Source organism: Pristis pectinata, chromosome 5 (assembly GCF_009764475.1).
Source record: "Pristis pectinata isolate sPriPec2 chromosome 5, sPriPec2.1.pri, whole genome shotgun sequence".
NCBI classification, from domain to species: domain Eukaryota; kingdom Metazoa; phylum Chordata; class Chondrichthyes; order Rhinopristiformes; family Pristidae; genus Pristis; species Pristis pectinata.
In genome coordinates this window covers 34,346,046-34,371,146 of record NC_067409.1, presented here as the reverse complement: position 1 = coordinate 34,371,146, position 25,101 = coordinate 34,346,046, and the positions used below count along the sequence as shown (strand labels likewise).

Sequence of the window (25,101 nt, the reverse complement as noted above, 5' to 3'; positions counted from 1 at the left end):
ATGAGATTGTGGATCCAAGGGTGTGGTGGATCAGGGGTCCAATCACAAGGTTGGAACAAGGTGACAAGAGAGGACTAGAAGGGTAGTCAGGAGAGAGTTTGCAGGAGAAACAAAAGACTGCAGATGCTGGAATCTAGATGGAAAAACAACAAGACGCTGGAGGAACTCAGCAGGCCAGGCAGCATGCGTGGAGAAAAGCAGGCGGTCAATGTTTTGGGTCAGGACCCTTCTTCAAGACTGAAGATAGGTAAAGGGAAAGCCCAATATATATTCCCTCCTATATAATCGGACTTCCCCTTTTCCTATCTTCAGTCCTGAAGAAAGGTCCTGACCCGAAACAGTGACCGCCTGCTTTTCTCCACGGATGCTGCCTGGCCTGCTGAGTTTCTCCAGCATCATCGTGTTTTTCAAGAGTTTGCAGGAGATCAGAACTCCCCAACATGGGATGTGTTGGGGTCCAACTGTATTCTGCTGAAGGATGGAAGGGGAGGAATCAGGATCCCAATGATGAGGTTAACTATGTTCTCCAGGTTCATTCCCAGGGAGTTCCAGTGGAAGAAGGATTGTTGGGCAGGGGGTCTGCTTGCTCTAGAGGTAAAGTCTGGCCTCCAGTCAAGGTTTGCCAGTCATGGATATGGAGTTCCACTCAGTGGGAGGGTAGGGGGCTCTGATAATGCTGGAGGATATCATGGTTTCCATTACAGGAGGGATTGAGTGTTCATTTGCAGGCACTAAGGGCTCTAATCAAGTGGGATTAGGGATCCACTTGCAAAGTCTGGGGTTGGGGATACATTATGGGAGATCATTATCAGGAAAACACTGTATTACTTCTATGATGTTAGCAATACTTTTGAAAAACAGGTGTGGGCTCCATTTGTAGGAGAGGGCATTAAGGCTCTCTTTGCAAGGGTCACACACAGGGTCTGGGGTTGGAGCTTGGTGTAGAGGATCAATGGTCCACTCACAGAGGTGGGAGTGCGATTGAGGTGGAATGACTTGAAGATCTGATGGCAAATGAACAGCAGCCCCACAGCAGAGTCACTTTTCAACTTGAGCATAGTGTCAGGGATTTTGTCAGACCATTCTGGAGATCTGATCAGATTGGTTTAGAAGTCAGGCTAGACCAAATTCTCCTCCACATACATTGCTGGAGATGTTTAATCCTACTGAATCCAACTATGTACACTACTCTTTGGCTAACGGATTTCCAGAAATCTGGGAATCTTTACTCACAACAATTATACTTTAAATCTGTGGTAAAGTTTGAGTCATGAAACATCTTTAAAATATTTTACTTATCCTTTTCTTTAAAAATAATGTTTTAAAAACCCTGAAAATATATAGGTTGTGCTCCATTCTCAAACACACCTTTATTAAAACCAGAAGGGTCTGTGCAGATGGGTGGATGGGATCAAGTTTCCTGTCTTTCAAATTTTATCCTAGACCTGGGAGAGTTAAAATTCCCAGTACAGGTTATTCATCAGATGTGTCAGATTTATTGCAATTAGTCAAATATCCATACTCCTATTATTATACAACTTGTAAACAATCTTGCTTGAGTCCTCCTTTTGTTTGTAGAAATCATGCTTTTCTAACTTTACTTTGTGTTAGCAGCCATTCTTAATAACTGCTTTTAGAAGTGATTCTTGACACCTCAAATTAAAGATTGTCGGGTGGAATCTGGAGCCGTTAAATTAATCATGATGGGTATTTGAAGTGTCTGACAACAGTTGTCTAACACCTGTTCCTTGAGAAACTCCATGTCTTTATTTGGTGAACTGTTAAATGTTGATGAAGGACCTTACAATATAGATTGAACGATTCAAGTTGTTAAAAGGACTGCTGGTTTTCTTTTTAACTCCATATGCCTCTTTGGCCCAATGATGCCTAACTTATATTATACTCTTTGCACTGAAGTTATTTGTATTTAAAAATGCAACAGAGGATACTGGATTCCTCGTGGAAAGAGTATCATATGCCACGTTTTGTCCTGAGTGTTTGTGAAAGTTTGACGTCACCACACCTTTAAATTCTTTTAATTTATTTTCTTCCAAATGAACTTTAGGTGCTGTTTCACCTATTACTTGTATCCATGTGATTTATTTTAATGAATGTCAATATGGTGTGTCAGTTGAGTTCACTTCTATATATTTATTGGAAAGCAGGCTGGAGTAGTGGGGTTCAACCTTATCTAGAAGGTGCATAATGGAAAAATGAGTTTTTCTGTAATAATAGCTTTGTAAGCAACCTGTGACTCCAGTGTTTTACCTTTTATCAGCTGCTGTTTGTTCAACATTCATGTCCTGTTTTAAAAGGCATGAATGCAATTTAAATCGGAGTGAATGACAGCAAAACAGTGCTGCCAATTATATCAGTAGAATACCGCGGTTATCAGAAGCTGAACCATTGGTATGTTCCCTGAAATACATCTACTGGCAGTGATGGTTCTGTTCTGCATGTGGCCATTAGTCTCCAAGTTCTCTGATTACACCTAAGCTGCACAACAAAGTATTTAATTTTCAAATTTTATGCAGCATTCTGTGGAAAGCATATTTCAAAAACATTAAATTTCCACTGTCCCCAGCAAAACAGCAGAATTCCTGGGAAAATCATTAAATTTTAATGTTAATTCATAATTTAATATTGATATACTCAGTGAAAAATAATACACTCCATGTGCTCTTCAGGAGCAGCTGTATAGATTTTCATGCAGAGAAAGGTTGGCATGGAAATAATGTAGATCATTAATAATGTGTAAATTGGCCAGCAACTTGAAGGAAGGCAGAAATAGCCCATGAATTGCAAATTGGTGTAAATTTCACTGTTGACTTGATGAAAGTAGCATCTTCTGCTTAAACTCTGGATTTAATGAAGTTGTTATATTTGCACAGTATTTATACTTGTCACAGAAAGTTCAGTGACTAATATTCACTCAACAATTTAGGAACAGCTTCTTCCCTCCCGCCATCAGATTTCTGAATGGTCCATGAACACTACCTCATTATTCCTTTTTGTTTGCACTATTTATTTATTTTTGTAATTTATAGTATTTTTTATGTCTGTACTGTACTACTGCTGCAAAACAACAAAGTTTGGATCATATAAGTCAGTGATAATAAATCTAATTCTGACTTTAGATGCAGATTTTAAGCATGCAATTTAAAAAAATTAATTCAAGTTATTCCTCACTTTTCTATCCTGTCCTATTGTTTCATTCCTTTCTAATTCAATCCTTCCTTTTGAGAATCCCTGTTTCAAAAAAATCTGACTCTTTGTATTACTCAGCATCTTACTGCATCCCAGAAATGTTACAAGGTTTATTAAGTAATTGCTAGTTTTATTCAGATAACTTAGTTCAGAATATCCAGATCTGCATGGATATCCCTTGTACTGTGTGCTACCAAAAGCTTGTGGTGTTAATCATTTTAATGTCTTTTTAATCTGTTTATATTACCCATCTAAAACTTTTCCAAAAGTAAAGAGAGATGTCATGCAATGCAGAATTGTTGCTGAATGTATGATTGAGCTGATTTCTTAATTTAGAACTGCGAGTTATAAGGAAAAATTGTCCACCAAAGGACTTTGCTGTCTGTTCAGGCAGTGCGTAAACATAGGAAACAGAGCAGGAGTGAGGGCCTAGAGTCCCTCAACCTGCTCCACCATTCAATAAGATCTTGACAGATCTGATCTTGGCTTCCACTCTATTTTCATGTCAGATCTTCATGACACTTAAATCCTCTGCAATCCAAAAACCTGCCTCAGCCTTGATAACTTAATAACTCAGCATCCACATCTCTCCCTGGTAGAGAAGTCCAAAGCTTTGCATACCTCTGAGAGATCAATTCTTCCTCATCTTAGTTAAGCTCAGACCTCTTGATAATATACCCCCTAGTTGTAGACTTAATCTTCAGAGAAGCATCCTCGCAACATCCACCCTGATAAGCCCCCCTTGCAATCTTACAGTATATATTTCAATTATACTTCTAACTGTTTAAAACTCCACAGAGTATGGAGCCATTCTGGCTATTCTTTCTTCATGGGACAGTCACCTTACTTACAGATCAATCTAATAAATCTTTGCTGCATCACCTCCACACCTTAATTAAGCAGACCAAACTTTTATGTAAAAACTCCAAGTATTGGTATTGGTTTATAATGGTCTCACTGAAGTCTAGAACAGCTGTTGCATGATTTCCTTACATTTGTAATACATCCCTCTTGCGATAGCAGAATGTGTTACAAAAGTTAAAAATCTTACAATATACCCCTCTATTTGTTTGTCACTGTACCATGTAAGCTTTCTGTATCTTGTACAAGGACACCAAGGTCACTCCGAACACCAGCGCTTAATAGTTGCACAAAGAGTCATAGAGTTATATAGTATGGAAGCAGGCCCTTCAGCCCAACTTGTACATACTGACCAAGTTGTCTACTTGAGCTAGACCCACTTCCCCATCTGACCCACATCCCTCTCACTCTTTCCTAACCATGTACCTGTCTAAATGTCTTTAAAAATGTTGTAATTGTACCTGCCTCTACCAATTCCTCTGGCAGTTTGTTCCATATACCCACCATCCTCTGTGTGAAACAGTTGCCTCTCAGGTCCCTTTTATATCTTTCTCTTCTCACCTTAAACCTATGCCCTCTTGTTTTAGACTCCCCTATTCCTGGGAAAAAGACTGTGATCATCCACCTTATCTATGCCCCTCATGATTTTATAAATCTCTATACAGTCACCCCTCAGCCTTCTACGCTCCAAGGAAAAAGGTCCCAGCCTATCCAGTCTCTCGTTATAGCACAAGCCCTCCAGTCCACATTTCTATTCTTCCTACCAAAGACAATAACTTTGTACTTCATTTGTCTTCTTTTTACCTACTTGCTTAAACAGTCTCTAATCCTTTGCAGAACCTTTGTGCCCCTTATCTACTTGTCAATAAATCTGGTATTAATATACTTGGTTCCTTTATCTAAGCTTTCAAAGTTGATTGTGGGTTACTACAGTGAAATCTGAGGCACTCCAAAGTTACATCTTGCAAACAAGGAAAATATTATTTTATCCTTACTGTTTGTTTTTTGTTTGTTAAGTAACACTTTTTCCATCCTAACAACCTATGAGCTGCACCTTGTGCATTTCATGTACCTGTTGGAACTCCAATACATCAATCCTTTGCTGCCCCTTTATCTACCTTAAATCTTTACATCCTCAAAGCACACTATAAGTTTGTTAAACATCATTTCTCTTTGATTCCACCTTGTGCTTGTTCAGCTGCTCCTTAATTGTCAATTCCAGTATTTTCCCAACAATTGATGTTTGGGTAATTGGCCTACAGTTCTCTTTTATTCTTTCTTGAACAGCAGCTTTATATTTACAGTTTTCCAATCCACTAAAATCTTTCCTAAATCTATTGAATTTTAGGATCATCACACTAATACATCTACTACCTACAGTCATCATTTTTTTAAAACCCTAAGAAGCATCTCATCAGGACCAGAAGATTTGTTCTAAATTATGAAATATTTGAGTCAAACAGTTATACAGAGTGGAAACGATCCCTTCAGCCCAACTCATCCATGCTGACCAAGGTGCCTTCCTGAGCTAGTCCCATTTGCCTGCATTTGGCCCATATCCCTCTAAACATTTCCTATCCATGAACCCATTCCAAATATTTTTTTAAACATTGTAATTTTACCCACCTCCACCACTTCCTCTGGCAGCTTGTTCCTTATAGCCACCACCCTCTGTGTGAAAATCTTACCTCTCAAGTCCCCTTTAAATCTTTCCCCTCTCACCTTAAACCTATGCATTCTAGCCTGGGAAAAAGACTGTGACTATCCACCTTTATCTATGCTTCTCGTGATTTTATAAGCCTCTATAAAGTTGCCCTCAGCCTGCTTCGCTCCAAGGAAAATGGCCCCATGCTATCCCGTCTCTTCTCATAACTCTAGCCCTCCAGTCCCAGCAACATTCTTGTGAATCCTTTGTGCGCTGTCTCGAGCTTAATCACACCCTTCCTATAGTACGCCAACCAGAACTGAATACAATATTCCAAGTGCGGTCTCACCAATGTTTCGTATATTTGTTTCAATATCAGCCACACATTTTCTACTATAACTTTTAATTTAATTTCTGTCTTAGCCAACTTCACCCATTCTTGTGCAATTGCCTATATTTAAGGTTAGGTTCCTAGTTTTAAATCTTAAATTTATCGCTATCTAACTTAATGTGAAATTGCATGTTATGATTACTCTTCCCCAGAGGATGAGTGTGAATCTGATCCAGGTTCATTCTTTTAAATAAATTTTTCATGAAGTTGATGAGTTTGGATGCAGGACAGTGATATCAGGACATGAATTTAATGGCAAGGGAACCCAATTCAATATTAAAGTAAAAAAAAGACATTTGGACAATAAGTTGATGTGGAAAAGATTGCGAGTGGTAATAGAGGAACAGAAAATTACTGACACCAAATCACCAGCCAAATGAATTGGAAAAGGCTCCAGTTAAGGTTTGATTACAGAAGCAGGATAATAGTTTTTCATGAGATATCCATGTAGCTGTAAAAATGTGTTTATTCCCTGATTGCCCACTAATTCCACCTTTTCCTCACAATATTTGACATACTCAGGAATTTTGTTGTTAAGGAACCATGGTTACCTTCTATACATATCGTTCACGTTCAATCCTTTGTAAACCCATGATCCAGCATCTTCCTGACAACTGATGCCAGGCCTACAGTTCCTCCTTCACTCTCTCCCTCCTTTCTTGCATAACAGCATTACATTTACTGTTTTCCAATGTACTGGAACCTTTCCAGAATCTAGGGCATTTTAGCAAGATCACAAGCAATACATTCACCCTTCCTTTTTTAAAACTCTAGCATCAGGGCCAGGAGTTTTGCTATCACATTGCCCCAGTAGCTTGTTGGTATCTTGCTCAAGGGAACTTAATAACAGGAATGCTCAAATTCAGGTGTCTCAACAAGTTTGTGGACTCCCTACTATAGGTCTCATGGGGATTTCCCACTTGCCTCTTCCCTGTCTGCTTGACTTGCACTTTCAGTTAAAATCAGGTCTTTCTGCTGCAATTTTATTATTTCTAAGATTTACTGTTCAGCAAATGCAGTTGCTTCTGTTTATATTTATCTTTCTTTTTAGTTACACTCTAAGTTTTTTCCATAGATATAAAGGACAGGAAAATCACAGTGGGCAGCAAATGTGATGGCCAGCCTGAGGTCCCATAGAGGAACTCCAGCTAGCAGCACTGTGCAAATTGGCACATGCTAGCCTGCAGCACACAAGCATTGAATGTGTTGGCAGTCAGATGCAGGCACATTTTAATGTAATCAATATTTTTATTAATATTAATATTTTATGTTAATTTATATATTTTCCCTGGCTGGGGCCTACTTGTGCTTGCTGCCTACTGCAGTTGTGGAATGGCCAAAACAGCAAGGCCTAGGGGTCATTAGGTGTCATGCAGCCACACAATAAAAGGGACCACAGGGATACCTTATGAGGTCTGGGTCTGGTCAAGGACGATCCAGACCAATGAGAGTTCCAGAAAGCTTCCGATAACATTTCAATTAATGGCTGGATATCGAGGTCTAGGTAGCCTTTCATATTGGATAGAAGATTACAAGTATGTTATATAAAAAGTAACATGTATATAATTGTTATATATTTTACATAAATATATATATCAGTGAATTGGAATGGCAGTTCAGTGTGTTGATCAGAACAGAGATCAAGGGATTAGAATGGATTAATCTATGAATTGTCAGCATTAACAAAGAGCATAGAGTACAATTCGAGAGACAATGGTTGATGTCTGAGGGTTTTGTTGAGCCTGTACGGAAAAATGTATGAATGTCTACCCACCGGAGACTAAGAATGATATGAATATACAAGAGGTAAGCAATGAAGATGATTCTAGCTATCAGCAGTTTAATTTGTGAGGGAAAACTAAGAAATTGGGTGGTTTTTGTTTGGGAAGAAAAAGCTGACGTGATCTAATTGAAATTATGGCTTCCTGTTGCTCTGATCACAACCACACACGTGAGAAAAGTACTCGTATTTTATAATCAATGAAGGATGCTTGAGTTTGGTCTAATTTTAACTGATTCATTATGCAACAGTCTATCATTTTGAATGTTTTAAAATATAACCTATTGTGTTATAAAAATATCTTAACTATATTCATCAGATATAAATTCAAAAGGTGCTTTAATGCTTCTAACGTGAAGTTGTTTTCATGTAAGAAAACATTTGTCCCATATACTGTAAATCCAATTAATCATGTGTTATCCAATATATTTGGCATCAACCATTTCCATTAAGCAGCTAACTGAAAATCCAGGTGTGTATTTTTGCATTTCACATTAGCAAGTAAAAATTAAGTCATAGGCACTGGCACCATGAATATTATCTCAATACTAATATTCATATAAGGTACACGTGTATTTTCCTGGTAAAATGTTAAGACTGAAAGCAAAGTGTAAGTGTGTCCCGGTCATTAAGTGCTAGGTTACTGAATACTCCTAGACTTTTCTGAAGTGATTACATACATGTGAGATCCATTATACAAGTGTCTTCAGAGATTTCCTGCTAACATTAGTTTACTTTGTCACATTCTGAAGACAAAGATGACCCATGACAGTGAATGCTGGAATAAATTGAAAATAGCTCTCTGCTGCTTCCTCAGGCATGTCACGAATTTTGTTTGCATATCAGGACAACTAAAAATATTCAAAAGAGTGCCTACTTATGAGGTAGTCTTAAACACAAAGGAGAGAAATACAAACTAAAATATGACAGTTGTATTTGAAGTTTTAAACCTTATCAGACATAAATTCCTGTATTTATCACAGAGTAGATTTCTATATATCTACTTTCACTGGACAATGTTAATGAGTTAGACAGCTTAAAAGTGTGGTTAACAATAGACATGATGGTGAGTGGGAAGTGATGAGATTTCAGTGTTGTCTGCTCATGAGTAACAGTTGTAGCTAACAATATGAGCTTCCTGAGCTGGAAATGTTGGAAACACTCAGCAGATCAGGCAGCATCTGTGGAAAGAAAAGCAGGGATAACATTTCAGGTTGAAGTCCTTTCTTCAGAACTGGGATAGTGAGAAAAACAAATTAGTTTTAAGTTGTAGAGAAAGTGGTGGAGGAATGTATAGGACAAAGGGAGCATCTGTGACAGGGTGAAGCCAGCATTACCATGGAAATAAGTTATAAAGGTCCTTTGATCAATGTGGGTCAGTGGGGGCCATTAGAGGGTAGTAATATAAAGAGGTGTAAAATGTGAAATACATGTCTATGGTACATGGTCAGTAGGTCAGGCTGTGTTAATGGCGAGAGAAGAACCAAGCCAATATCACAGCTAGATGACTTGCAGCAGAAGAACAGCCAGTTCAATTTCAGATTTGCAGCATTTACATTTTAGATTTCTAGTTGTAAAATTTCTGACAGCAATGTGATATGACCATAGCATGCCTAGCTTTTGCTTTCATAATTTTACTGATTTGTTTTTAATTTACTTGGATTCTCAACTAGAGTCAATATTCACAGCTCTATCAGAAACAGATGCATGCACCATAATATTTATCAAAATAGTAATGAATAATTGAACTTAGACTGGGGCGGGGGGAGGTGAGAGACTAATTTCCTGAATGCTAATCCCTGCAAACTGGACCAATGTGAATATTAGGTTCTCGTACATGTTGATATCATATTTCCAAATTACATCTCTGGGGACAAATCTGTGAGGAATCTGACCCTATCAGATTGCTACTTTGAGAATTAAGAAAAATAATGCATTTGAAAACAGAAAATCAATACATTTATTTAAAAGGTTCTAGTTTATCCCAATCACTCTCATCTCAGCCAGATCATAGATAGAGTTCCTCATGTCCTCCCCTCTCACCCACCAGCCTCCACATTCAATGGATCATCCATAATTTCCATCACTTTCAATAGGATTCCACCACCCGACACAGCTTCCCTCTCCTTCCCTTTCAGCATTATAAAGGGGCTGTTCCCTCTGCAACTTCCTGGTACACTCCTCCATCTCCACCAACCAATCCCCTTCTCATGGCACTTTCCTGCACAGCTTCAGGAGGTACAGCACCTGCTCTTTTACTTGCTTCCCTCCCACCATCCAGGGACCCAAACAGTCCTTCCAAGTGAAGCCACATTTGTAGTTCTTCTGATTTAGTATATTGTGTTCAGTGTTCATAATGTGGTCTTCTGTTGGATTTGGAGTTTGACTGAGTTTCAGACTGCATAACACAGAGAGCCCGTCACAATTTAGATAAACTTATGCTTTTTGAAACAATATTAATGTCCACTAATTTGGGCCATGATGGATCTTAACCACCAGCCATTTCACTCAAGGGGAAACAATAATAATGGGAAAGGACTGAAGCCATTGTTGTAGAAGTTCTTTTGGGAGTGTTTATGAGGCAGGGAGCCAGCTCTGAGCAGAGAATAGTACTGAAGTGATTGGCCCCCAATTTCAGTGTGGGTAATTGGGGATTAGCAATAGATTGGGATATATGGCAGGTATTATGGTGGATAGAGGATATGGGGGGGGATTAGAAATAATTTTGAATTCTATTTGAAGGGCTTGGGGAGCTGGTATATTCGGAGAGGAATAGAATGATTGTTTGCAGGATTTTCTACTGGAAAGGACTTAGTCAATAGAAGTCTTGATTAATGAACTTTAACAACGTTTTTATTTCAAAGACATTAGGAAAGTCAATCCTGAAGTGATGAAATTATGAATGATGGATTCAGCGATGGGGCAGGATGATGTTTAGATTAGTGCAATTAGTATTCTGGAAATGCCAAATTGGAGGTGAAGGAATGCACATAATACTTAAGCTTGGGCAATATAGCAGCCAGAATATTGCTTGAGTAATATGGTGTATGTAAATGCACCACATGTATGTACAAATGTACAGATCATACATATGTATTTAGTGTACTTAGAGAGCTGAACCAACTATCCACGTGCCTCTGTACATTGCTATATACTCAACTTTGCCAGGTTAGAAGTAGGCAACAAGTGAACACAGAGCAACAAACCAGCATCCAGCATCTGCAGTTTCTTTTGTCTCCAACAAGTAAACAGGCACATGTTGCAAATTGACAAGGGTAGATATTTGAAAAAGAGCGATATCTTTGAGTCTGTCAATGAGTGTGATGTAACAGAATTTTAACATTTTTTTAACCAACTTCATGGAAGGATGAAGTTGAATGCACAGCAAATGCTGCATTGTAAGAAACAAGGGAAATCAAATTGAAAGCACAGGAGATATTATGATGGCGCATAATTTTTCTGAACAGAAACCGCATCCATTGTAAAAGTGGAAACATCAGAGATGGCTGCTTACACCTGTGAATAGAATTGCGTGTATGAGCCTTTCAGTTTATAAATGAAATGCATGAAAATTATTTTTTGGAACAAATAACGTAGTGAAAATTAATAGTAGTGGTGAAATCATGTCTGTACAAAACATTGAAGTATGAAAATCACTTTCTTCTAACCATGGTAACCAAAAGGTCATGGAGTCATAGAGAGCAATACAGCACAGATATGGGCCCTTCAGCCCAACGAGTCCATGCCAACCAGGGTGACCACCCAGCTAGTCCCACGTCCCTCTAAGCCCGCCCCTCCATATACCTATCCAAGTGCTTCTTAACTGATACCATTGTACCTTCCTCAACCACTTTCTCTGGCAGCTTGTTCCATACACTCACCACCCTCTGCGTGAAAACATTGCCCCTCAGGTCCCTTTTAAATCCTTGCTCTCTCACTCTAAATCTATGCATCCCTCGTTTTGGACTCCCCTACCCTGGGGAAAAGACTGTTACCGTCCACATTATCTATGCCTCTCATAACTTTAGACACTTCTATAAGTTTGCCCCTCATTCTCCTATATTCCAAGGTACAAAATCCTACCCTGGCCAACCTCTCCTGATAACTCAGACCCTCTAGTCTTGGCAACATCCTCATAAATCTTTTCTGCACTCTTTCCAGATTAACCACATCTTTCCTATAACAGGTTGACCAAAACTGTGCACATAACTCCAAGAGCAGCCTCACCAACAACTTGTACATCTGCAACATCATGTCCCAACTCCTATACACAGTGCCCTGACTTATAAAGGCCAGCGTGCTAAATGCTTTTTTCACCATCTTGTCTATCTATAATGCCGCTTTCAACAAACTATGCATTTGTACTCTAGGTTCCTCTGTTCCATTACACCCAAGTGCCCTACCATTCGTAGTATAAGTCCTACACTGGTTTGACTTTCCAAAATGCATCACTTCACACTTATCTGAATTGAAATCCATTTCCCACTTCCCAAACTGATCAAGATCCCCCTGTAATCTACGATAACCTTCTTCACTATCAACAACATCTCCTAATTTCGTGTCGTCTGCTAATGTACTAATCAAGCCTTGTGCATTTGGCATCCAAATCATTTATATAACTAATGAATAACAAGAGTCCCAACACCGACCCCTGCGGCACACCACTGGTCACTGGCCTCCATTCCAAGAATTCAACCACCACCCTCTGCTTCCTCCTCTGGTGTATTATTTAACAAAGTAGTACAATGGTTGAAGGATCATTTCAATAACTAACTTTCCGATATTGTGGAGGACAACAAATTTGCAACAAAAATCCAGCAGTCATGTTACCAGCAGGTACATTCTCCTGTTGACAGACCACTTTCGGCACTGCAACCTGGAGCCTTAGAGCACATGCTGTCGTGTGATTGTCGTGTCATCTTGAATTTTCGTGCCACCTGCAGACTTGCTTATCATATCTCGTATATTCATATCCAAACTGTAAAGTAAGTGTTCCAGTACTGATCACTGTGGTAGACATCTGATCACAGGGTTCCAGTCTCAAAAACGACCCTCCACCCTCCATCGACCTCTACCTCCTATCAACTTTGAATCCAACTTGCCCTAGATTCCTTGGGCTCTAACCTTTTGGACCAGCATCCTATATGGGATCTTGTCAAAGGCCTTACTGAAGTCAATGTAGTCCACATCAAATGTACTTCCCTCATCAATACAGTTTGTAATCTCTTCGAAAAATTCAATTGAATTGGTCAGACAGGATCTCTCCCTAACAAAACTTTATTGACTGTCTTTGATTAACCCCTGTTTTTCCAATTAAAATTTAATCCAGTCTGTCAGAATTTTTTCCAATGAATTCCCTGCCAGTGACATTAGACTCACAGGCCTGTAGTCACCTTACTTATTGTTACTGCCCTTCTTGAATAAAATTACCACATTTGCTCTCTTCCAGTCATCTAGTTCCTCATCTGTAGTCAGTGAAAATAGAAGAAATGTGTCAGGATCCCAGCAATCTCCTCTGTTGCCTTCCTTATAAGTCTGGGATACATCTCATCAGGCCCTGGGGATTTATCTGCCTTTAAGCATCTAATACCTCCTCCCTTGTTTACAGTAATGTGTTCCAGAATTTCACTGTCCCATCCCCAAATTCTACAACTACAATGTCCTTCTCCTCAACTCTGAATAGCAAAAGGTTCTAACTCTCAGAAGTAGAGGGCCATATATAATCAAGATGCAAATCTAAAGCCAAGGCAGCAAATCAAAGCCATTCAATGAGTATGATGTCTTCAAAACAAAATTGTCCCAGCATGAAGCCACATAGAATAAATCTACACAGTATAGAAACCAATGTAGACAATGGAGACTTGGGCTTATCCAGCATTCACACCACCAGATACATGTTAAATGGCCAGTGCACAAATAGGAGCTTTGACACAGCAGTCCTCAGTCATGGGCAGTAAGTTCAACCATCAACCATTGATGAGGATTACTGTGAAGTTCAAAACATATGCAGGCAAAATATTGACGACTTTAGGCCAGATGAAATGTTCAGTGTATCGCTATAGTCAGCAAATAGAACTATGAATGGCTGTGTTCGATTATACTAATTAATTAACATTGATGGACAAAGATTGGCTCAGAGAATTGAAGCTGGATTGGAGAGTTGTGATCAACTTGTTTGCTTCAAAATCACACCTAGACTTACTACTGGGAAAATATGCAAAAATGTTCAAGAATACTACACTGTATTGCAGGTTATAATGCCAATATCCATACGAAATCCAGCATAAAAGCAATATACTGTAACCCTCAACCCATCACATTCATGAAAGACTGGGTGGAGGAAGAGTTAGATAAATCAGAGCAATATGGAGTGGTAAAAGAGTTAAGTCTGACTGACAAGACTTGTAGCAGAGTCTAAAACAGACAAGACAGTGACAACAACAGTCAGTGATAATGAGCAGTACCCATTGCATCACAGAGTTTTCACCAAACTAGATTTGTTGTGTGTGTGTATGTATATATATGTGTGTGTGTGTATGTATATATATATATACTCAGCTGAATGAAGGCAAGGTGAAACAACAATATTTAACAATGAATGCCCACAAAGCTTGTATTCATGCAAAAAAAAAACCCTGCTTTATGGTGTGTAAACATCACCAAAGGTCTTTCAAACTACAATGGACAACTTGCTACAGGGTGTAGATCATTGCTCATGCAATCAAGATGATGTACTAACAGCCACAAGAAAATGTTAGAAGAGGTGCTCTGCTGACGACACAATCACAATATAAAGCTCAACAGTAGCAAGCATGCATCTTTACAAAAAGAAGTTTGCCTTGGGCTAATAGTGGATACAAATAGATTGCAACCAGGCAATTGTGAAGACATAGAAACTGGAAAATATAAAACTTAGATCATTCTTAGATATGATACAGTACTATGCTAAATCTTTGACAGAACTTCAGACCTTGCAACTGTACCGATGCCTTTAAAACATTTGCTGAAAAGGTGGAAACTGGAGCAAAGAACAACAAAGGCATTTGATTCTGCAAGATGAGTCTGGGAAGTGAGCCTTGATACATAACATCATGACAACCTTTCTGAGGCCAGTCAAATTTAGGAAAGGTTTTCCATAGTTCCTATGAATTGATGGATTTAATGCTTTTGTAGGGTCAAAAAAGAGCATATACAGTGGTTATGCTGCACACTGAACTTTTCCTGAGCTTGCTACCTGATAGCAGAAAGTCATGATGCTATCCAAAGGGTTAGCCACAGATACAGTTCCTGTATAGACTAAGTCCAAGTACGGCTCTGCCTCGTATCCAACAAACTTCCTGTTAGAGATAAACTAATCTACAGTATGAATTGGAAATCGTTCAAGTTATGTCACATCTGTTCCAGAAGCAATGTCACTCCAACCTCAGCTATTGAGCTGTGGTATGCAGATGACACTTGTAAACAGGATAGGGTTTAGAGGGTGAGCTCCAAGACATCATTCACTGAAGCATACAAGAGAACGGGCATTTCAATAAATGATCACTGGTAAGAGTCACTGACTGTCTTTAAAAGGCAAAGTTAGGTTAAGCTTTTTTGTTAATTTTTTGTTTTTAATGAACTCACCGCAGTTTAATACAATTTTTACCTGAAGTATTATTTAAAATTTATTTTTCCATGATATTAAAATGCTTTTGACATCATCAAGATATCAAAATTCATCATTGTAGTTATGCTGGGGTGGCCTTGGGTTACAATGTCTGGGCCTAGTAGTAACCGGCAGACTGCTCCACCTTGCAACCTGTGGAAGAGCAGCGGAGAATACAGGCCTCCAGCATGGCCTGTTCCCTGGATACTACTGCAGATAAGATTACCGCAGGGGCCAAGATAAGGATTATGGGTGGGATGGAGCATGAGCCTTTGAGAAAATGGAAGCACTCAGAAATCTGTGAATAGGATAAACATATAAATAATGGAAAAGCAACATGTAAATGTATGATGCGTATGTACTTGCAGTAAGGGGCAGTGTAGATAGAGAGTTGCACAAACCAGTTGCATATGCAACTCTCTAGCAGCCCTCTCTGTCTCTTTTTTAACATACCTTGCTTTGTTTGGTTTCAAAATAAGGAACACATGCACCCGCACATACATTATAGGTGATGCTGGAACGGTTGTTTTGGATATTGCATCTCATTCTAAAATTGATGTCAGATTGGATGCCTGACATTGTAGCTATGCCTTGAGTGACGATGGAGAGAGAGGCTGACTGCCATTGGAGGATGGTCCAATGCCATGAGTGACAGTGGAGAAAAGGCTGACTGCCATTGGAAGATGCTCTCTTGCAGGCAAGTGTTGCCATGGAGGATGGAATAGAACATAGAACAGTACGACACATGTGCAGGGTTTCTTTCTATCCTGCTCAGGCAAGCCTCTTCACATAAGGATTTCCATGGACTCATCAAGTTTATCTAGACACCAGTTGTGATGTAAATGTATATGCCACATCATCTGAGCAGAGCTGAGCCAATAGTAGATATGTTATAATTAGATACATTCCCCAATTTGAGGAACAGCAAATAATATAGGTACCTTATCTGACTTGCACCCAATCCAACAACTCCTTTAATCGGTGTGAAAAATAGGTGAGGATATTATTGGAGCAAACCCCGATATTCCTTTTGTGGAAGCAGTCTTCCATGCTCTCTTTCGGGATCACCATATCAATAAAAGAAACTCTGGCTTCACTAAACCAAACCACAGCAAATAACTGAAATATTCAGGAGGAATGAAGAAAGGAAAAAATTTATAAATTGGAAAAAAAAGATCATTAACATGTCCAGAAGAGACCAGGGAAATTGGCTGAGAGTAGGAGGTAATCTGCTTTTAATAAGAAAGGTGGCAACCTATTCTCTAATTTGCAAGGTGAATAATATAGATGCAAACTTTTGGGGAGATATGATTGGGTGTTACTGTTTAGTTGTAAATTATTCCACTCCCAATTTCTTGGTAGTCTCAATAGTCTCCTAATTTTGGATGCTGGAATCTGGAGCGAAAACCAAATCGCAGATCCTGGTGCACAGTCTCGATCTGAGATGTCGACCATCCCTTTACCTTGACAGATGCTGCTTTACCTGCTGCGTTCCTCAAGTAGTTTGTCTTCTGCTCCCAATTTTGGACTCTGTATCATCCAGTTTTCTTGGAGACACAAGAGACTGCGGATGCTGGAACCCGGAGCAATAAACAAACTGCTGGAAGAACGCAGTGAGTCAGGCAGCATCTGTGGAGGGAAATGGACAGTCTATGTTTCCGGTTGAGAACTTCATCTGGACACCTGCATCCAATTTTCCTACCTGGATCTGGCTTTCTGTGGCTACTTCTGTTAATACTGAAGTCTGCAACTTTAGTTACAGAGGGCTTCACAGCACTGAACAAGAGTCTCGTTTGAAAGAATGCATTTGAAAAACATCCTTCAAAACATTGGTTTAAATTGTTTACACGCTGTGAATTGCTATTCCAGAAATATTTAGTACTATGCCTTCCCCCTGTACACAAGCCCAGTCTAGTCCAGGCCTGGACTTCTCACTATGAAAACTAAGCACCACAATTCCCGGGGGTGCTCCACTATATCACATTCAGAGTGATCCTTGTAATTGAGGAAAAGGCTTGGGAAATTTAACGCAGTTTGGCTCCCCAGAACCTCGACCTGTGTGTGTTTTCTGGGAGCGGGAATAGCGAATGGGGGAGGGTGTTCGGGATAGTATACTTTACAGTTACGTAGATCATGAAAAATTCAAAAGATTTTATTTTTATTTGCCATTTATATCCACGTTGACCGTAAGTTCTGTGGGTGTGTTTGAATCGATACAAACCCAGCCCTAGAAATGACTGTCTCTTGATTCAGGATCTTGGACCATTGCAGTTGCTATTTTTAGTTGGAGAATAATGCTTTTAAACTAAAAGTACGTTCACGGACTGTAAGCGTAGACTGAAGGGAATATCCGAGGCTGTCGTCAGCGTTTACGCTTCTTTCCGCACGCATTCCTGGTGCAAAATAACTCGTTCCTAACCATCACCGTTGGTCGCTGCCAACTCGCCCCTCGTTTACCCGAATGCGGCGTCAGTGGCTGAGGAGAATGGGTAGCAAAGAAGGGGTGGAAGGCATGCAAGGGGATAGCCCCGGGTATTGCAAGCTGGAGGACGGTGGTTAGTGTCTGCAGTTGTCTGGGGAGCCGCTGCCTTCGGGGAGCTGCGGGCTCACATTAAAGTCCCCAGGCTAGTTAGGCATCACCGCAGAGAGCAGCGTTGGGGCTATTCCCTGGTCACAGCCACACTGGTACTCAAAAGTGAATGCAGAGCCGCGGTCCGACAGACGTGGGGGTTGGATGTTGGTGGGTGGAAACACTCCCTTTTTTTTCCTCTCTGCAAAAACTGGCGCCGCCTTTCCGTTCCCGGTCTGCAGAAGTTGAGGGAAGTGGGTTCAGTCTGCACGAACTTGTCCCGACGACTTGTCCCATGGAAACAGCTGAGAGCTGAGAGCAGACCTCTCGCAGCGGGGACATGTACCTCTACGGCCGAGAGGAGCCTGAAGAGGTAAGGAGGGAAGGCGAGGGGAGCAAGTTAAAGCCCAAACTGCGAGAGAGCAGCCACCGATCTCCAATCCTGAAAACAGAGAGCGGCCCTTGTGTTTCATAGTTAAAGCACGCTTTCTTTCCCACTATTTGCTAGGGTTTGTTCGCCTGTGGCACGCACGTTGTTCAGGTAATTGATGAGAGATTAATTCCAAAAAGCCCAATAATTGTCGTCTTAATTACAACTTGCTGACTTGGAAAGAAAAGACACACTAAGCGCAAGTTTTTTTAAAAAAAAACAAACTGCTGTAAATACCGGGGAGAAAATGCATCAGACTACAAATGCCTGACTTGATGAGAATTTCCAACATTTTCTGTTTTCACTTAAACCCTGCACCCAGGTGGCATTGTTTGACAAAGTCAGATAAAGGCGGCAATCTTTTTGGGCTTTTAAGAAATATTACAGTGAAAATTCATTTAAAAAGTCACCACACGTGAGCTAAATACTGTGGATTCTGGAAATCCAAAGTGAAAACAGGGACTCAACAGGTCCTTTGAAATAGTAACTCCTGTTTCTGTTGAGTATTTCCAACCATTCCTGATTTCAGTTCAGATTTCCCGAATCCAGAGCAATTAAGCTTCCATTTGATTTTTATTTTGGAACGTGTTTGGATATAATAGTATGACTAATCAGGAAAGTGGTTTCTTAAATTATCGGAGCTCTGTAATATCAATGGCACAGAAGGAAGCCATTTGCATCTATACCTCTTTTAAATGGTAGATCAGCTGTGTGTTATTAGAAAGAGCATTAATCTTTTATTAAGCTTAACAGGGTAACTTGCAAGCTTCAGGAGCTTCATAGTTTTGCTTCGATTCTGGACCAAACACATGAGAGAGAACAAAGGAATTTCCTACAGCAACACACACAAAATGCTGGAGGAACTCAGCAGGTCGGGCAGCATCTACGGAGGGAAATAAACAGGCGATGTTTTGGGCCAAGACCCTTCATCAGGACTGGAAAGGAAGAGGGCAGAAGCCAGAATAAGAAGGTCGGGGGAGAGGGAGGAGCACAGGCTGGCAGGTGAGAGGGGGGATGTAGGTAGGTAGGTGGGGGAGTAGGTAGGTAGGTAAGTAAGTAGGTGGGTGGGTGAGGATGAGGTGATAGGTGGAAGAGGCAAAGGGCTAGAGAAGAAGGAATCAGATAGGAGAGGACAGTAGACCATGGAATAAAGGGAAGGAGGTGAGGAACCAGAGGGAGGTGATGGGCAGGTCGTGAGGGTGGGATAGGGGAAAGAGAAGGGGCGAGAGAGCCACAGGAATGAGGGAAAATAAAGGGAGGGGAAAAACAGAGGGACGGGTTTACCGGAAGTTGGAGAAATCGATGTTGATGCTGTCAAGTTGGAGACTTACCAAGACAGAATATGAGGTGTTGCTAACTTATTCTCAGATGTCTTTAGATGATAAACCAGCTCCTACAGTCAATATGCATCTTGCATCAAACAATTTTTTCCTATTTTATGGAGACACAAATGACTGCAGATGATGGAAATCTGAAGCAACCCAGAAAGGAGCTGGAGGAACTCAGCGGGTCAGGCAGCGTCTACGGAGGGAAATGGATCATCGACGTTTCGGGTCGAGACCCTTCATCTGGACTGGATCTGGCAAGTCGAGATGAAGGGTCCCGACTCGAAATGTCAACTGTCCATTTCCTTCCATAGATGGTGCCTGACCTGCTGAGTTCCACCGGCTCCTTTGTGTGTTTTTCCTTTTTTATGTGTGCTCATTAATCTGTTGAACACTTCCCTGCTTCAGGGATCCAAGGCAGGACTGGAGTATTGAGATGCCCAGAGAAATTCTGCTGACTTTGTCTGTTGCATTCTCAAAGCAGCAGGCCACACTGCCCCAGTGGGAAATGTAGCCATTCCAATACCAACCATCCTTGTGGCATTTGAGAGTGAAACTGTCACATTTAGATGTGATATTTTCCTGCTGTGGACAATTGTATAAGAAGCTCGGTTGAGATGTTCCAACACATTCCACGGTCAACCTTTACCCCTTGCAATCATTGCATTGGTTTTGATTTGATTCATATCTTGCTTACCAAACTGAAATGATGGTTTGCAAGCCCATTGGGCTGCCCAGTCTGTTGGAGATGAAAGAATAAAGCTCTTTACTTTTAATGGTAAAAGAACATAAAACATAAAACAGCACAGCACAGGAACAGGCCCTTTGGCCCATGATGTTGTGCCAAACTAATTAAACTAGTAATTAAATGCCTAACTAAACTAATTTCTTCTGCCTACACAATGTCCATATCCTTCCATTCTCTGCACATTCACGTGCCTATCTGAGGACCTCTTGAACGCTTCTCTTGTATTTTCCTCCACCACCACCCCAGCAATGCATTTCAGGCACCCACCACTCTCTGTGTAAAAAAAAAACTTGCCCCGCACACCTCCTTTGAATTTACCCCCTCTCACCTTAAATGCATGCCCTCTAGTATTAGACATTTTGACCCTGGGAAAAAGATACCGGCTATCTATTCTGTCTATGCCTCTCATAATTTTATTCACTTCTATCAGGTCTCCTCTCAACCGCCATCATTCCAGAGAAAACAACCCAAGTTTGTCCAACCTCTCCTTAGAGCACATGCCTTCTAATCCAGGCAGTAGCCTGGTAAACCTCTTTTTCTGTGATGATATTGAGTGTACCCAGTCTGGGGACCTAATCTTTAAACCAAGATCTTAAGTCTTATATGTGTCTATCAGTACCCTCACTTTAGGGAGATTATACTCTATCAAACTGGAACTCAAAGACTAATTTACTTTAACTACTTTAGTCTCTTTTCTGAAGGGGTTTAGCTGTCAATAATCACTATTTCGAGCAGTGAGTCCTCCCTCCAAAGGAGGAGATACTTCCAGCTAATGAAGCAGATTAAACACAGTTATTTTATATTAATGGAGCACATTTTGATAAGGTAAAATATCTTTATTAGTTACATGTACATCGAAACACACAGTGAAATGCATCTTTTGTGTAGTGTGTTCTGGGAGCAGCCCACAAGTGTTGCCGTGCTTCTGGCGCCAACATAGCATGACCACAACTTCCTAACCCATATGTCTTTGGAATGTGGGAGGAAACAGGAGCACCTGGAGGAAACCCACACAGACACGGGGAGAACGTACAAACTTCTTACAGACGGCAGCCAGAATTGAACCCATGTCTCTGGTGCTGTAATAGTGTTATGCTAACTGCTACACTACCGTGCTTGCCCTAGGGAGTAATTTCTAACAGAGGTTATAATTCTACAAAGGATTTCCAAACACAAATACAATTTTTACAATCTAGAAAAGCATACCAATGAATTGCAGAGGAACATGTTGTCCGTCACAGAAGGAAGGCTCTGGGAAGAGATCCTTCTCAGGTCGAGGCTGAGGAGTGGACACTATGTCTTCATCTCTGTAACTCCTCCCCACCCTTACTGCCTTCTAATATTTATTTTTTTTTGCCAGTCATCTAGTGACGACCTCATCTGCATGTGACGTTTTCACAACTGCATTGATCAGGACAGATGGCTAGAGCTTTAGGTTAATATAGACAATTGACACAAAGTTTAGCAAAAAGTCTCCTGACCCCTGGATAGTGAATATTCATCACCCTACACCCTCTCCAAAGCCTCCACATTCTTCCTATAATGGGGCGACCACAATTGAATGCAATACTCCAGATGTGGCCTAACTAGAGTTTTACAAAGCTGCAACCTAAATCCCTGACTCTTGAACTCAGTGCCTTGACTAATAAAGGCAGGCATGCCGTACACCTTCTTTACCACCCTATCAACCTGTGCAGCCACTTTCAGGGAGCTATGGACTTGAACCCCAAGATCCTTCTGTTCATCAACACTGTTAAGGGTCTTGCCATTAACAGTGTACTGTCCTTTAATATCTGATCTCCCAAAGTGCAACAGTCAAATTTTAAATGTCAGTAATAACTCTGTTTGTAAATGGTGGGTTTTTTTCTCTAGTTTTCTTTCCCGTGGTTTGTTTGTGAACCTAATACTTTGTGTAGGGATGTATTTCTTACAAATGATATGCAACTCAGTTGTCCCATTATTTATGAGTCCACCAGATATTCTCATTATTCTTATTATTAGCATTATTGTAGTCAGTAGAGAGAACCTTAAGCTGTTGTTTTCCTCTCAACTGCAAGGCAATTGTAGCTCTCCGGCTGAAATCATTCACTGAAGATAGATCAATAATAACCTTTTTTTTGGATTGTGTGTGCACTGTGCTATAAGTTTGATGTCTTGCTTTTCAAACACCCTTTTTCTCAATCAGCCAAAGGTTATGCTGGCACACTGAAACTGATTGCAAATTTCAACTTTGATATCCGCTTTCACTGAGAGGTGGTTCCTGTGAACTGGTCCATATTTTCCAGAATCTCACCACAAACCTTCATTGCCTGAGGTTGTTGTTGCACAGTGGGAACAGGTTGAGAGAAGGCCTTTGTTTTGTGAATGTTGTGCTCAAGGCCCATCTTCTTGTCTGCTTCAGTGAATGAGTTGATGGTGATTTACTAACACATTCTTGAAATGAAAATGCCCTTGAAATGAAAACCAACTAAGGTGTTCTCTCATTTTCCCATTCTCCCATTCAACAAAAATATGATACAGATTTTAACTTGAGAAAATTAATATAGAAGACTTGTATGGAGAAACTCAGGGAAGCAAGGGTTGTCTGCTCAGACCAGGCAAGCTTTGGGGAAAATTTCAAAATTCTGGACAGTATTGATCAGAGTTAATAAGGAGGAACTTTCCACTGATAGGGTGTCACCAACCAGAAGATAGAAATTTAAGGTATAGAGCCCATAGTATGTAGCATGCACACGTGTGTGCATGCAGTTGCTCACTATATGTGATGGCTATTAGATTCATCTGACTCCATGGACCATAAAGTTTTGCAATGATAAGCATCCAGTATCCCAAACCTGGTTTAAGAAGAAATGGTGTGATGCTTGTAAACAGATTAATCCAGAATTAGATATGGATTTTTTAAAATACAGCTTATTTGCGAACATCTGATCAAAACTGCCTGATATCACTATCATCTGTGAACACTGTTAACAACTATAACAGATGGAATGTGCAATCTTCAGGCAGCTTCAATCAACTGTTCCTGGCATATTCAAGATGGGTGGACTTCACACAGCTACTGACATAAATAGCTCATCAACTTACTGAATTGTCAAAAAATATTCAGGATAAACATGGATGATGTAAGGGATGGGGACTGCTGTTGACAAGAGAAACTAGAAGGAAGATGCAGTGAAATCTATCCAACAAATTTGATGTTATGGGATGTATTTTCAAAAGAGGTAGTGGTATCATTAGGTACATCAGATGGCAGATACATTCGGACATTTAAGAGACTCTTAGATAGCCATATGAATGATAGAAAAATGGAGGGCTATGTGGGAGGGAAGGGTTTGATAGATCTTAGAGCAGAATAAAATGTCAGCACAACATCGTGGGCCAAAGGGCCTGTATTGTGCTGTAATGTTCTATGAATCAGATTCAATAACAATGAAAGGCAAAAAACGCAGAGCAATGGGGAGGAAATAGAGGTGAGGACTAACTGTAATCTTTTTCAAAGTGTCCACACATCAGCTCTCGGTACAGTCTAGATCTATGGAACGAACTGGATTTCATACGGATGAAGCAGCTGCTCAAGGAAAGTATGCAAGAATTAAGATAATTAGATTGAGCAAGAAGGTGGAAATGAGGTAACAAACAAGCTGTTTGATCCCCATGCTGTTGATTCCTCTCATCCAAAAAACACTACCTCAGCCTTGAATATATACTTGAAACACAAGAGTTCAATTATATATTTACGTTGCAGATGTTATTTTTACAGTGAATGCTCGCATTGATGCGAAACAGTACCGTTGCTAAAAGGATTGGAGCAATTTTTTTTCCAAGATCTGCACTTGAGATAGTGACTTGTCCTGCCAGATTTTCTAGGAACCCATTAAATTACAATCAGTGAATTTGGCACATATTTTTCCTGCTCGATCAATGCTGTCAAGGTGCAAAACCTTATAATATTATTGTATTGAAATAAAAGATTGTTACAATCGGAGTTGACAGGAATAAGACTCAATAGTATCCAACTGAGTTACACTGGGAGCTGACAGGAAAAGATTGACGTGGTGCTCCACTAAGATGGCACCTTGCTGCATATTTTGGTCTGTGCATTTTTCCCTTAGCCTTATTTTTTGAGATATTGATGCAATGTTATTTCCAGCTTATCTTTTATAGCTTAAATTTAACATTAATACGTGATGTTTTTTATTTGTGATTGTGACGCTGTATTGTGGGTTTTACTGTGAGTGCAGATGTCACAAGGATGAGGTGTCCAGAGGGGAGTGCGTTCAACATTTTGACTTTCACTTGGGTGGAAGTATGGAGAAAATTGGAGTGAGATAATGAAGCAGACTGTATCTGAATTAAGCAAGACCTGGAATAACTTCAGGTTTGATCTGATAAGTAACACATAGCTATCATCCCATACAAATGCTAGGCAGTGATTATTGTCAACAAGAGAAAGTCTAACCACTTCCTCTGAACATTTATTTTGACATCCGCTGACCAGAA

At 40.2% G+C, this 25,101-nt stretch overlaps 1 protein-coding gene across 4 annotated transcripts in view; it reads left to right on the top strand.

The window, feature by feature from the left end:
• Window positions 1-25,101, top strand: part of LOC127570364 (voltage-dependent L-type calcium channel subunit beta-2-like) — a 291,296-nt gene that overhangs the window by 170,906 nt on the left and 95,289 nt on the right. The window contains exon 1 of one of the 4 annotated variants that reach the window (XM_052015853.1): window positions 18,003-18,471. The exons of the other annotated variants lie outside the window; for them this stretch is intronic. Coding sequence (XP_051871813.1) covers window positions 18,439-18,471 — 33 coding nt within the window. The 5' untranslated portion in view covers window positions 18,003-18,438. Of the gene's footprint in view, window positions 1-18,002; window positions 18,472-25,101 lie in introns of those variants that run through there. 4 annotated transcript variants of the gene reach the window in all.